Source organism: Stegodyphus dumicola, chromosome 4, assembly GCF_044657685.1.
Source record: "Stegodyphus dumicola isolate Sdum_Otavi_A_Nest chromosome 4, ASM4465768v1".
NCBI classification, from domain to species: Eukaryota; Metazoa; Arthropoda; class Arachnida; order Araneae; family Eresidae; genus Stegodyphus; species Stegodyphus dumicola.
In genome coordinates, this window is record NC_140771.1 from 61,652,669 (window position 1) to 61,666,678 (window position 14,010).

General features: G+C 32.4%; 1 protein-coding gene across 2 annotated transcripts in view; it reads left to right on the forward strand.

Annotated features, from left to right (window-relative positions):
* The window catches only part of LOC118203995 (uncharacterized), an 89,674-nt gene that overhangs the window by 12,576 nt on the left and 63,088 nt on the right, over window positions 1-14,010 (forward strand). For both annotated transcript variants that reach the window (XR_015040682.1, XM_085815010.1), the window contains exons 4-5: window positions 5,295-5,396; window positions 11,556-11,671. Coding sequence is in view for 1 of the 2 variants with exons in the window: in XM_085815010.1 (XP_085671136.1) it covers window positions 5,295-5,396; window positions 11,556-11,671 (218 nt within the window). In the remaining variant the exon portion in view is untranslated. The remainder of the gene's footprint in view (window positions 1-5,294; window positions 5,397-11,555; window positions 11,672-14,010) is intronic.

The window sequence follows — 14,010 nt, forward strand, 5'->3', positions numbered from 1 at the left end:
AAAGGTGCACCACATCTATTGATGACAGAAGAATAAAAGGACTATGTCTCCAAGATAGAAAAATGTCATCAGCGGCTATCAGAAGTGATCTGAATGATGCTGGTGTTTCTGTCAGTTCAAGAACAATCAGGAGAAGATTAACAGATGTTGGACTGAGAGGTAGAATTCCACGAAGAAAGCCTTATCTTAATTTTCAGCAACGAAAAAAAAGACTACAGTGGGCAAAGGAACACATTAATTGGACAGATGATCAGTGGTGACATGTTATATGGAGTGATGAAACTAAGAAATCGTTATTCGGTAGTGATGGGCGAAAATATGTAAGACGCAAAATAGGAGAAGAGCTACATCCTGATTGCATTCAAGCAACTGTGAGGAACCCAGTTAGTCTTATGATTTGGTCATGCATGTCAACAGATGGTATTGGTCGCCTTCATGTCATCGATGGGACACTGAATACCAGAAAATACATTGACACTATTCTAGAACCAAAACTTCTACCTTCCATCAGAGATCTCTTTCCCAACAATGCTTCGTTTATTTTTCAGCAGGATTCTGCTCCTTGCAACACGGCCAAAATATCGAAAGAGTGGTTTCGTACAAAGAGCATTAAATTGTTGTCATGGCCAGGAAAAAGTCCTGACCTCAATCCTATTGAAAATTTGTGGCACCGTTTGAAAACTCTTGTCCGAATGAGGTGCCCATCAAATAAAAGGGAACTAATTGAGGCTATAATTGTTTCCCGGCATCATGTAATAACGAAAGGAGAGGTTAAAACTCTTGTCAGCTCAATAAAGCGCCGATGTGAAGCTGTAATCAAAAATAAAGGGTACCCTACTAACTACTGATAACTCACTGCAATCATCACTATCTAATGTATATCAATAACTATTATCGTTTAACTTTTTTTTGTATTGCATATAATTGAATTTTGTGTTTTGTATTGAATTCAGTAATAAATTCTCTTTAAAATGATATACAGTCAAAAGTCGTTAATTCGGACACCCATAATCCGGACCTCAAAGCTAAAAACTTTCTGTGCATGCGCCGCGTTGGCACATGCGCACAGGCATTTTACGTGTGCGCGTAAGGCCTTGACTACTGCGCATATGCGTGTGCGCAAGTGCAGAATACGTTTTCGCGTGCGCGTTTAATGTATAACGGACGGTGTAAGCTAAAATTATCTAATTATCTATTTCACTTAATGTTAATGATTGCATTGTTCCTTAATCTTTGAACTGGATCCCGCTTATTATTTTTTGCAGACTGTAAGAGCAATTTTATAAAAGTAAACTTGAACTTTCGATTATGTCAAATAGAATTTCCGATGCTGGAACTTCCAAAGGATCTACAAAACGAAAGTATGTTTCGATGTCCAACAAACAAAAAGTGGAATTGCTGCAAAAAATGGATAAAGACATGAAGAATGTGACAGAGAGGTTAGTGAAAACGAAAAAATTTCGATTGACAAGTTAGTCGGTATTCTCGTCACAGCAATTAACGGGACTTGAACAGCGGAACTTTGTAACTGAACAAGAAATTATGTCTGTTTATAGAATTAAAGAGAAAGTATTATCACATAAAATGAAGCAACTTAAACAACTTACATTGGAAGAAATGTTTAATAAAGTAAACAAATAAATATTAAGCTTTTTTTTGTGTAAATTTTGATACCCTTTAGATCATAATTGTTCTTTATTTCATAAATTACGGTTTCATATTTTTAATTTTGTAATTTCTGCATGCCATCTTACCGGATTTAAACTGATGATCTATAATCCGGAAAAATCGATAAACCGGAATCGCCGAAGTCCCGACGAGTCCGGATTAACGACTTTTGACTGTATACCAGTTTGCATTTTGTGAAACGTAACGTTTTCTATAAGCATACAAAGTTCAAAAACATAAAAATTTCCAAAAGTGTCCACAATTTTGGCCACCACTGTATATTGCTTGTTTTGTGGTTTAGATGGTAAAATGGCTGAATATGGTAAGATTAATTTGAAGTTTCTGTATGATTTGGAAAGGAAGAGAAAAGAACATTAATTGACTAGTGTGCAAATGAAGGTTTACTTAGCCATTATTAAGTGTCCTGTTTGTAGAAAGGAAAATGTGTATGATTGAACGTCGGAGGATAATGGCACTACGGGGGATATTTTTTACTTTTATTTTGTGAATTTATGTAGTGATGCCAGTATACAGATTCTAGTTCAGATAATTTTAGGAAGTTTTTGGAATTTTGTTTGACTGAAGATATCTTAATTCATAAGTAAGGTAGGTGGATATTTCCTGTGTGTAATGCAAAGATGAATTTCCTTTTTTATGTTTATTTCATTGTTTGATTTAAAATGTAGTTTATTGAGATTATAAATTTTTTTGTTAGATGCTCCTTTGAGTTTTTAACGGAATATAGTTCGATGTGTACATGGACAAAGTCAAGGGACTGTGCAATGCCTAGTTTGTGCAATTCTCTGATGTTTTTTTAAGTGAAAATAGTTCGATGTGTACATGGATAAAGTCAAGGGAATGTGCAGTGCCAAGTTTGTGCAATTCTTTGTCTTGTTACTTTGGCTTTGTGTAGCGACGATTTTTGTGCCAAAATTGCCACTACATAAAGCCAAAATAATAAGTCAAAGAATTGTACAAACTCAGTATCCATGTACCGCCAAAAATGACCAAGGGGTACCCGTAAATGTATTTTTACCAACTTTGAATTAGGAAAATTTTTGGCATTTTGAAAACTATATGATTCTTGATGAATTAACTTGTTGTTTGTTGATTCTAATTAATGAATATTGTGCATCAACTGAATAAAAATTTATCTTATAAGAAGAAAATTATCTTGTGAAATGAATTAACAATAACTGCTAATTTATTATATAATTTAATAATAATAATTTAATTGCTAATTTATTATTATTTGTTATAATAATTAACTGAAATTTAGGGTACTTATATATTATCTTGTTGACCATGAAAAGTTGCCTGAAATCTCCCAAAGCTGTACCAGCCATCCCTGTGAAATTCTGTTCCATGTACATCAGTGTCTCCGTGTAGAAAGTCCGTGAAGGCAGATAGCTACCACATTCTTTATGATAATCTAATAAATCATTCAAATCTCTCTTCACAACCTGCGAAATAGCTACTGTTATGTAAGCATTCGATGGCTTCTTTTTTGTTCTTCATAGAAAAGCTTTTATCAATTTCTGCTATTTTGTTATGACCTCCAATTTTACTGGAAGTTCTGTTTAGAATGATTTGAAATGTCATGGTATCCCTCAAGTGATTGTTCCAATCAATTAGTGTTTTTTCAGCCATACCCAGCTGTTCTTTTCTCCATTTAAAAGTGATTTTAATTCTCTTGCCCATGTGCACTGAATCAGAATACAGTCACTGTGATTTTACAATCATCGGCTCTACTCTTATATGCACCTTAATATCGCCAAATGTTGTGATACGTGGTCTCCGCTGGTTTTGGGCGAGATTATGGGTTGTATGGCAACCCTGTTGACGTTGAAAAATCTTTTGCTGGAGTGATTTAATTTCTCGTTGGTTCGTGTAGTGCATATTTTGAAATGGCCTAAGGTGCAATGATTGATAGGCGTGGTGGCAAGATTTCAGTCGTGTATTTTAGATTGTGTGGAAAGTAAATTTAGTATTAAAAGGTAGTACGATGTTGGAATTGTTAACAAGTGTTTTGTTTATGGGTGTGTTTATGAGGATTGAAGTGTATTTTTGGAATTTCTGTGGGACTTTTAAAATGGAGTCTGAAATGCAGAGCTGCTATGAGAACTCGGACAAAGAAGGGCGTTTCTGATAGTTTTTGTGTGGATTTGCAGTCAAATGGTTGCTGATAAAGTATGTGGCTGTCAGCAGAGTTTAAGATTTGGATTGTGGTTTTCATGTAGTATGTTAACTTTGGAGGAAGTTTTTATGATTGCTTTCAAAATTTTGAAGCTCAGAAAGACATATGAAATAGCAAAATTGTGGCACTTTTGTTCGGAGACATTGTGTGACTGGCGAAATTTTATTCAGGAATGTATTATGGTAAGTGCATTTTAATTTGCTGATTTTATTTTGTAGAATGTTATGTTCATTGTTTTTTTAATACGAATTTCTGTTGTTATCGTTATTTTTTGAATTGTTTGTAATTTAGTTTAGTTCATTTGGTTGACTTGTGTGCAATACCTAGATTGTGCAATTCGTAGATTTTTTTTTAAGTTTAAACAGAATGCTGTGTACATGGTGTTCTTTTTAAAATTTATTATTGTTATGTTAATTTATTGAAGCAAGGTGTGCGTAGTTCGTAGATTCCTTCGCTGCCTAGAATGTGCAATTCGTAGATTATTTTTTAAGTTAAGGCGTATCGCTGTGTACATAGATTCTTGTCAAATATTTTTGGTTAGAAACTTTACGTTTTTGCTATCTAAATTTTTTGTTTTTGTTTTGGATTTTTAGCTTTAACCCCTTAACTGCCGCGGGCGTATATATACGCCTTGCTCAGCCGATGCGTTAACTGCCCCAGGCGTATATATTCGTCCTTCCAAACTGCTATCATTTGCTTTGCGCTGCTACACCTAAAATTATTCGCAAAGTTAACGCATCGGCTGCGCATCTGGGGGGCAGTTAACGCATCGGCTGAGAAAGGCGTATATATACGCCCGCGGCAGTTAAGGGGTGTTAACTGTGTCTTCAAAGCGCGATTTTTGTATGTGCGAAAACCGCGTTTTTGGAGACATTATAGGCTTAAAATTCGAATTGTAGACAAAAAATTTAGGTAGTAATAGGGCAGTGTGAAGTTTCTCACCAAAAATGTTTGGCAAGAAATTTGACGACCTGAGGGTGCATATAAGAGTAGTTCCCAATCATCAAACTCATTTTTTTCCCAAAATAAAATATAGCAATAATAGTTCATTTATATTCATGTCCCGAAAAATAAAAGGTGCCTTATTTAATAAATGGAGTTGCATCAAATGAAAGCATGTTGTTATGTCATGTTTATCCATAATTGAAGCTCAGTCATACTGCTTGGAGACAGTTTCATGGTTGATGGGATAGAACAGAAGTACCAAACTTATTTTTCATTTTATTTAATACTGCTTCATTTTATTTAATATTGCTTCATTTTATTTAAATAAGCTGATAATATTTATTTCTGTATCTAGAAAATTGAAACGTCATCAAATAAACGATTGTGTGCATCACCATCATCATGTCTGAACTTTTGTGAAATTTTTTAGTTATTTTTGTGAATATCAAGTGCTTATTATTTTAATTTTCTTCAAAATTTTCAGAGGAAAACGATCTAAGCACTGCAGTGCTTGTAACAAATGTGTATCAGAATTTGACCACCATTGTAAATGGCTTAATAATTGTGTTGGAGGAAGGAATTACAGGTAGACTAAATTATTTATTTCTTTAAAAATTCTTATTGTATGATCTATCTTTAGATTTATAGTTCAGTCAATTTATATATTAAACAAACTTCTGTAAAATAATAAATTAGTTTATTCTTGTATAAAATAAAAAAATTTAACCAAAATAGTTTAAGATTACTTTTGAGTTAAAGCCACACTATGCATTTCCAGAACCATAGTGGTACATTTTGGTTTATTTCTTTACTTACTTCTTTGGTTTAGTAATATACAAAATGAACAAGTGATGATAGAAAATGATCATGGACATGAACAAGAAAACTCTGTATCTTCATGACATATGGAAAAGCACGACTGCATTAATATTTGTTTTTCTTTCTGTAAATAAGCTTTCATTAATTTCCAAAATTTTGTTGTATCCATCAAGTTTAAAATTAAATGACATAGTAAGACTATGCCTTAGACTGTTGTAATTATTTCAATCGACAGTTGTGTTGTGATTCATTTGGTGCAAGCTTTGATTCATAAATTCATTAATTTATAAATTAATATTCAATAAACATTGATTCTTGGCACTATAACTGTATGAATTGTGTGGTAGTAATAAAAGAAATGCATGATTCAATAAACTGCCTCTGTACTTGGGCACCCTGCCCACACACACACACACCGTCAAAGAAGGCTGCATAGCTGTTTTGGCTTCGAGTCACATTTTAATTTCATGAAGTAATTATTAGAATGCAGTTTCTCTTTGTGAAGAACATCTCATGAAAGAACAGAATAGTTGCTTGTTCATTTCTTGGCAAATCCCAAGTCATGGAATTTATTGCAGTAAAAAAAAAAAAAAAAAAAAAAAAAAAAAAAAAAAAAAGGTGGCTATGCAAGCAATAATTATATAGACAGTTATTTATTAAGAGGAAAGAAGCTAAACCAAAGTCATGACATCTGGTATCAAGGAAACAAAAGAAGTGTTAAGTTATTTAACTTTAGCACAAAGGTAGCAGTTCATGTTCTGGTAGACTGTTTTCTGTCTGAATTTGTTTTGACAGTTTTTATGCAAAATTTGAAGTTATTATATAGGTTTTTGTCGCACAGAACTAGCCTGTTTTACTTTTTAAGATAAGAATTCTCATTTGAAAAAAAAAATTAATATCTCTTTTCAATATTGCACTTGATGGGTTTTTTTTCCCATATTTATTTGGTTTATTAGTCATATTCTAAGAAATGAACACTTTGCTGTGCTATTCAGGGAAAAAATATTCCTTACAAATATTTAATTCAAATAACTCCTTCATGAAGTTAAAATGTGATTTGAAATCAAAACAGCTTTGCAGCCATCATTCTTGATAGAAAGAATATGGTATTCCAACTCAAATATAGTGTTTGTTGGATCACTCATTTATTCATTACTACTGATTCATTTATTGGGTCATCCTGCAAGCTCTGTAGTTTTTCAACGTTTTTTTCTAATTATTTTGTTACTTCTCATAAGATGTGACTTTGATTAAAGCAGATTCATAAATATCATATTTGCTGTCCACATTGTGCATAATTCTAGCATGTGATCTGGTATAATGTTTTTTTAATGTAGTGCTCAGAATGGGAAACTGAAAAGTTCACTTTTATCATACTGTGCTCTTTTTTTTTTTAAAAAAAAGGAAAAACTACTAGTCGGATTGCTTGTAAAATTTGTGTATGGACAAAGTACTGTTTCTGATGATACAGTCGATCATGTTTTAAGAAGGAGGAAATTTGAGTGTCAGAGATGATGATGCTCAACCATCCTTTGTAAACAAGGACCTATTAAAAGAAGCTATCTCTGAAAATCCACATTATACAGTTCAGTATTAAATAATATAAATATTTCGAAAAGTAAAGTATATGATTATTTAAAGAAGACTGAACTATAATGTGTAGATACCCCATACTTCAATAGAGCAGAATATGCTTTAACATAATGAAAAAAACTCATTGTTTAAAACAACGTATTACTCGAAATGGTTCAATTCAGACTGTTCAATTATATTGCCAAGAAAAAAAAAAAAAAGAAAAAGAAAAAAAAAAAAAAATCATTTTGACAGGGTAAGTGAATTTAACCTCCTTTATTAACGTAGAGAGGGGCTGTATCCTGGAAAAGTAATGCTTTATGTGTGGTGAGATTATAATGAAATTGTATGTTATGAATTGTTGCCACCAAATCAGACAATAAATTTGGAAAAAAACTATTCCCAAATGATAGAAATCAAAGCATAAGGCCCAGAACTGACCAGTCATTAAGATGTTTTCTTCTATTATGATAATGCTTAGCCCAGCAATCCAACAAATAATTATTGAGTATGGCTGGGGTATTTTGTGTCACCCATCTGTTCAGGTCACTTCAAAAATTCTATGAATGGTCTGGAGTTCACTTTTTTGGAGACTGTCAAACAATACCTTGATAACATCTTAAATTATAAACCTATAAGGTATTTTCTCCCTCCTTTCTGCATGCCTTCATGTTGTAACTGGAAGCACACTTGACACATAGATCTGGAGGAATGGCAGTGAAGGCATTGCACGTTTTTCACGTCTCCAGCATCAAAAACCTTAATGACTCTACAAGTGGCATCCAAAATAAAAAATGGTGGTGGGCGATAATTCTTCACCACCAGGATTTAACAACTGGGTCCACTCATACCCAAATACCTTTTAAAAATGGCGAGATATAAGGTATTTTCTCTCTTCTTTCGGTCTGCCTTCGTGTGATAACTGGAAGCCCATTATCACACGAATTCAACATGTATTCGGGAATTCAACATGTATTCGGGAGGTCCAGAGTTCGAATCCCAGCGAGGGTATTGCACTATTGCACTAGGTCTTCAGCATCAAAAACCCTAACAATCCTGCAAACCTAATGTCTTTTTTTTTTTTTTAAAAAAAGGAATTTTCCATTTGGCTGAGAAATGGCAAAAAGTCATTGAACAATATGGTGTATCAACAAAATGTATGTTTTTATACTGCTTCATTTGTGTTTATCATAAAAAAGCTGCAAAATTTTCTTGATGAATCAATGCTTATGGTATGAGTTAATAATTATTGAATTTTGTGAATCAAAGTTTGAAGTGGATCATAATGCAGTAGTTGTTTGAAATAATTGTACGAAAGGATTTCGTACAGTTATTTCAGTTGCATTAATTGTATTAAAGGATTTCATACAATTATTATTCAATTCATTTATTATCTCATTCTGACATCAAAATGAATGAAGGCTACAAATATATGAAAATTGCTGAAGACTTGTTCACAAAAAAGAAAAAAGCCATGTTCTCTCACTACAGTGGGTTTTTGGAGGATTTTGTTGTGAAATTAGAGGTTTTCTTGTTGCTATTCACAGTTGCTTTGTTTCATCTAATTTGAGCCAAAGGCATGTGGAAAGAAATAAGCCAAAAACTCTCTGTATAGTAAGTACCACAAGTGTGGGGTGCTACTTTGATGAAAAAGAACTCTCTTTTCAAGTTTATATATCATGAGTCGGGATCAAGGATTTTATGCTTGTAGAATTGCATTTTATTTCTTTCTAATAATTGGAAACAATTTAACAATTATGTTCCTTGATCTTATTTTTTAAAATTTTGTAACAGCATTTAGTGGTTAAAGAAAACCATGCTTTATATCAGTTGATTTGGTATTAATCATATAGGTTCAATATTAGTATAAATTTGCCAAAACTAATTCAGTACTAAAGTGATAGACAAGGGCTGAAGCATTTCAGTTATTTAGCTTTCAGTAGCGTATTAAAATTTGGCTATAATATGTAGAAAAATGGTAAAACTTAAGATTACTCAGCAATTACATGTTGAAATGTAAAAATTTTAAGGTACTTTTCCGTTTCACCGGCACAAATCTCGCCAAGCAGACTTTGTTGACGACAACATACAGTATACACATAAAAAATTTTAACAAATGTTATTTCTAAGAATTTTTTATTTTAAAAGCATAAACATTTTAATATGGTTTAAAATTTTGTAAAAAGGCAATAAATTTGTAAAAAGACATTAATTTAAGAATTTATTATGCTTTCATGGTTCAACATCCTGATTTGTATCATGGAACTCCAAGTGATCTCATATCACGTAAACTTAGCTACAAAAATCTGATTCTTTCATTAATTATTTACATTAATTTCAAGTTAAATTTTAGTTTGGAATACAAGTTTAAATGCAAGAATTATTTCAATTCTTACCAATAGCTTACTCAGGAATTATGTAAAACCGCAGTGCTTTACTTCGCTAGTGCATTCTCATTAGAATTGAAGAATTTAACCCTTGACTTTTCTATATTTTCGCGTTCGGGTGAGTGGTGTGATTGCATCCTAATTGACTTAATTACCGCGAATGGCCTTAGGGCATAAAACTGAACTATCTGATAGAAATTCTATGTAACTGTATGCCAGTATTGAAAGAAATAATCAATCTGATAAGAAATGGCTGAGATTTGGTTTGAAAATGATGTGTAAAAGGTTACTAGTGGGGATATTCCGTTAGTTATCATTTGTATCATTATTGGCGACTTTATCGCCAGCGCCGGCAAAACCGAAAAGTACTAAATATTTTTATATTTATAAAAGCATTGCATCATGTGATTTCATGTAGCTGTATCTTACTTGAATGAAGCCTCTTACTATCATAACAGTTAATTATACCTGTACCAGACAGTTTTTTTTTTTTTTTTTTTTTAATGCAACTTGTTCAGAATAACGATGCCAACAAAATCAGCACTAAAAAATATTGAATATTTTGCCTTTTCTTTATTTTTGCTTTCAGGTGAGTGGTGTGCTTGCACTCTAATTGATTTAATCACCACGAATGGTCATAGGGTATAAAATTTAGCTATCTTGTAAAAATTTTATGTAATTGTATGCCAGTATTGAAAGAAAAAATCAATCTGATAAGAGATGGCTTCGACTTGTTTTGAGAATGAGAATTCGCTGGTAACCTTTTACTAGCAAAGATATTCCGTTTGGCATCAGTTGTACCGTTGTTGGCGACCTTTATCATTTGCGCTGGCAAAACGAAAAAGTACCAAATTTAATGTTGCTAAAATATTTTTAAATAAAAAATAGTGTATACTAATTAAAAATTTTTGTGAAAACATGTGTTTTATTTATCCTTTTTTAAAACATAATTTATGAGTGTTTAATTGAAATAAATTATGAATTTGAAGTATTGAACTGTCATTGTAAGACTTTTCTTTAATTTTTTTTTTTCCTTAACCTTAGAATTCAAGTGTTATTGTATGAAAAGTTCCCTAAAAATGTTTCTATTGATTTGCAACAAATGTTACTTTATGGTGTCATTAATTTTCAATTCACTTTTATTCTGTTCTCTTCTTATAATTAAAATTTTGTAACATCACAGCAGCATAATTTATATTTAATAACTGAAGTTGTTTGTTTAAAGGAGACATAATAATATCCAAATTTGTAAAGTATGAGTTACTGATGTAGTTTGAGGCAAGCTCAGTACTGTAAGTTGAAATTGTGTGGTCTGCTTGATGAGAAAGTCTTAAGAAAAGGCTTGGCTTGGAAACATAACTATAAGACTGGAACATATTTTTGCTGTCATGTACTCGTTTAGAAGCAATCGGAATTTTTTACAGAAACCATCTTGAAGTCATATACTATACTGTAATCAGCCAGGCATTAAGGAAGTCCTTATTTAAAATCATATTTTTGATTTTTACCATTTCATTTTAAATAAAAGAGAAAATCTTATTTAGATTTCTTTCTAAACCCATCTCCCCCAAAAGAGTATTTATTTAGTTCTTTCATAAAAGTGAAATAATTTTGTGAAGTGTGGTTTGCCTGTATTTCCATTGAAAGTTAGCATCTGAATATTAAATTTTTTGTGTTACTTAATTTTGCACATAGTATTCCTTTAATTATAATAATCTAGAATTTATTAGCTTTGCCTGGACTATCCTAGACTGATAGATGCATTTTTAATTTTTTTATCATTTCTTAATTTTAAAGCCTGATTTATTGTTTGTTCAGTTTCTTGATGCAGTATCGATTTAAAAATTATATTTCCAACAGATAATATTAATCTTAATTTGTTTTATGTTTTTTATTTAAGTTAACACAGTGTTTTATTTTGTATGGAAGAAAAATATGTTTCTCTTATACACTGTACTTTTTTCCAGACTTTTCATATCTTGTGTTAGTTCTGCTCTTCTTGGGTGCCTAATAATATTTGCTTCATCTGTAATTTTAATTGTGGCATATTTTAACCAAGCAAGTTGGTTGTTTTCCCCAAAGTGTAAGTTCTAACTTCATGCATTAAAAAGGCAGAATAATTTAAACTATTATGCTTAATTACAATTTTTTGGTTGCAAAAAGTGTTGATATAGATTTGACTTATGAAGTGTATTGTATAAAGTTCTGTCGTTTGGCAACTGTGTATTTAAAATATTGGAATTGATTTCTTGTATGCATTTGTTTATGATATATTTTTACCATTTCACTGCATTCATTTTTAGAGATATAAAATGTTTTCGCTAAGCATTTCTCTCGTTTTTTTTTTTTTTTTTTTTTTTTTTTTCAAATTCTCTCATTTATATGGTGTTTGCATAATATCATAAGTCAAAATTTTACATATTCAAAATATTTTTACAAAAGTTGGCATGAATTTTTTTTATTTGAAAACTAAGCTATTATATATTGTATAGAATTTTTAAAAATGTTTTCACATAATTTTTTAAATTTCAATTTGATTATTCTGAACATCAACTGAATTAACCTTGTATGTTCCGTTGTTTAAAAATAGTGGACTGTAAATTGACTTGATATTACTTCAGTATAGAACCCAAAAATCCTCCGAATCATAACGTTGACCGAAACTTCTTTATTGACTTTCAAAGAGTAAGTTAGTTGAGGAACGGCGAAGACCACACAAACTCCGACTTCAGTGGCGGCTTACCAACACAAACTCAGAAGAACCTCTGCTTGGTTGAAACTCCAGTAATTCACAGCAACCTCAAAGCTCTAAACGCGAGCTTTAAAAACCTAACAAATTTGCGTCTGCGCCGCTGCTCGGTACAAAGAAAGAAATACAATTTGCATAACATCGAACATACCCCCAGCCTTGAAGTCTCAAGGGGGTTCAAACAATAAATTTAAACTGTTGAACTGCATAAACCTGAAAAATAAAAATTAAAGTCTCTAAATCAGGAATTAAATGGCAAAGCACATAGCTTTGCTATAGGTCGTTTTATTTCACCATTAGATGTGCGTAAACTCACCACTCGAACTTTCTCATCAAGACCAGTGTACACTTTAGTAATTCTACCTAATTTCCAACGTAGCGGAGGTAGATTTTCGTTCTTAATAAGAACCATATCACCAATCTTCAGATCTTGTTGTAACTTGCACCACTTAGGTCTCTGCTGCAATCTAGATAAATATTCACTGCTCCATCGATTCCAGAAATGTTGAAATAACCTTTGCACGTTCCTCCAATGGTCACTATAGCTCATGGTTTCTTGAATTTGGTTAGATTCTGGAATGGCGCTTAAAGCCGCTCCGGTTAAAAAGTGTCCTGGTGTTATCACCTCCAAGTCGCTACAATCACTTGAAGCTGGTACCAAAGGCCTAGAATTAAGACAGGATTCAATTTGGGTTATTAATGTCAAAAATTCCTCGTATGTTAAAATAAGTGTTCCTAAACATCTTTTTAAGTGATGTTTCAAAGACTTGATACCCGCTTCCCAAAGCCCTCCAAAATGAGGGGCAGAGGGAGGATTAAATAACCATGTAATATTTTCTGAAGAAATATAACCCTGTAGCTGTTCATTATGTTGAACAGTAGAAAAGGCTTTCCTTAATTCTTTATTAACTCCTATAAAATTCGTTGCACAATCACTGTGAATTTCACACGGTTTGCCTCTACCAGCTATAAACCGCTTAAGTGTCGCGAGGAATGATTTTGTTGAAAGATCTCCAACTAATTCTAAGTGTATTGCTCTTGTAGTAAAACAAATAAATAGACATACGTAACACTTAAAGATTTTGACTCCTCTACCAGGACGATATTTAACGTTAAATGGTCCTGCTAAATCAATCCCTACACGAGAAAAAGCTCTACTTTGAGTAACTCTTGAAGCGGTTAAATCTGCCATTAGCTGAGTTGCAGTTTGCGCTCTAACTCTACGGAAGATAACACATTGGTTTATACACTTTCTTATAATATCTCTAGCATTCACAATCCAAAATCTATGTCGTATGACAGAAGTGAGTGTGATGACTTCGTGGTTTAACAAGGCACCATTTAGCAAGATGAAACAAACATTTATTAAATATATAATTCAAAGCATAATATAATAGTTACTCAGAGCAGTACGTCGCTCCTACCGCATAGTACAATCTACTTTCCTCTTCCGAGGCTAACATGCAACTCTTAATAAATGCATTAACCCTTTTCGGAGAAGAGCTACCTGCGCCAAGCACGCTCTGTTGATCGCCAAACAGTCGCCAGATATCACAGTGAGTAGCTGCGTACCTGCGTGAAGATACGTGTCATGATAATGCTTAATAATTAAACGCGTAATATTGTGATTCTTAGGTAAAATCATAGGATGTTTCTGATTATTTGAAACTGTA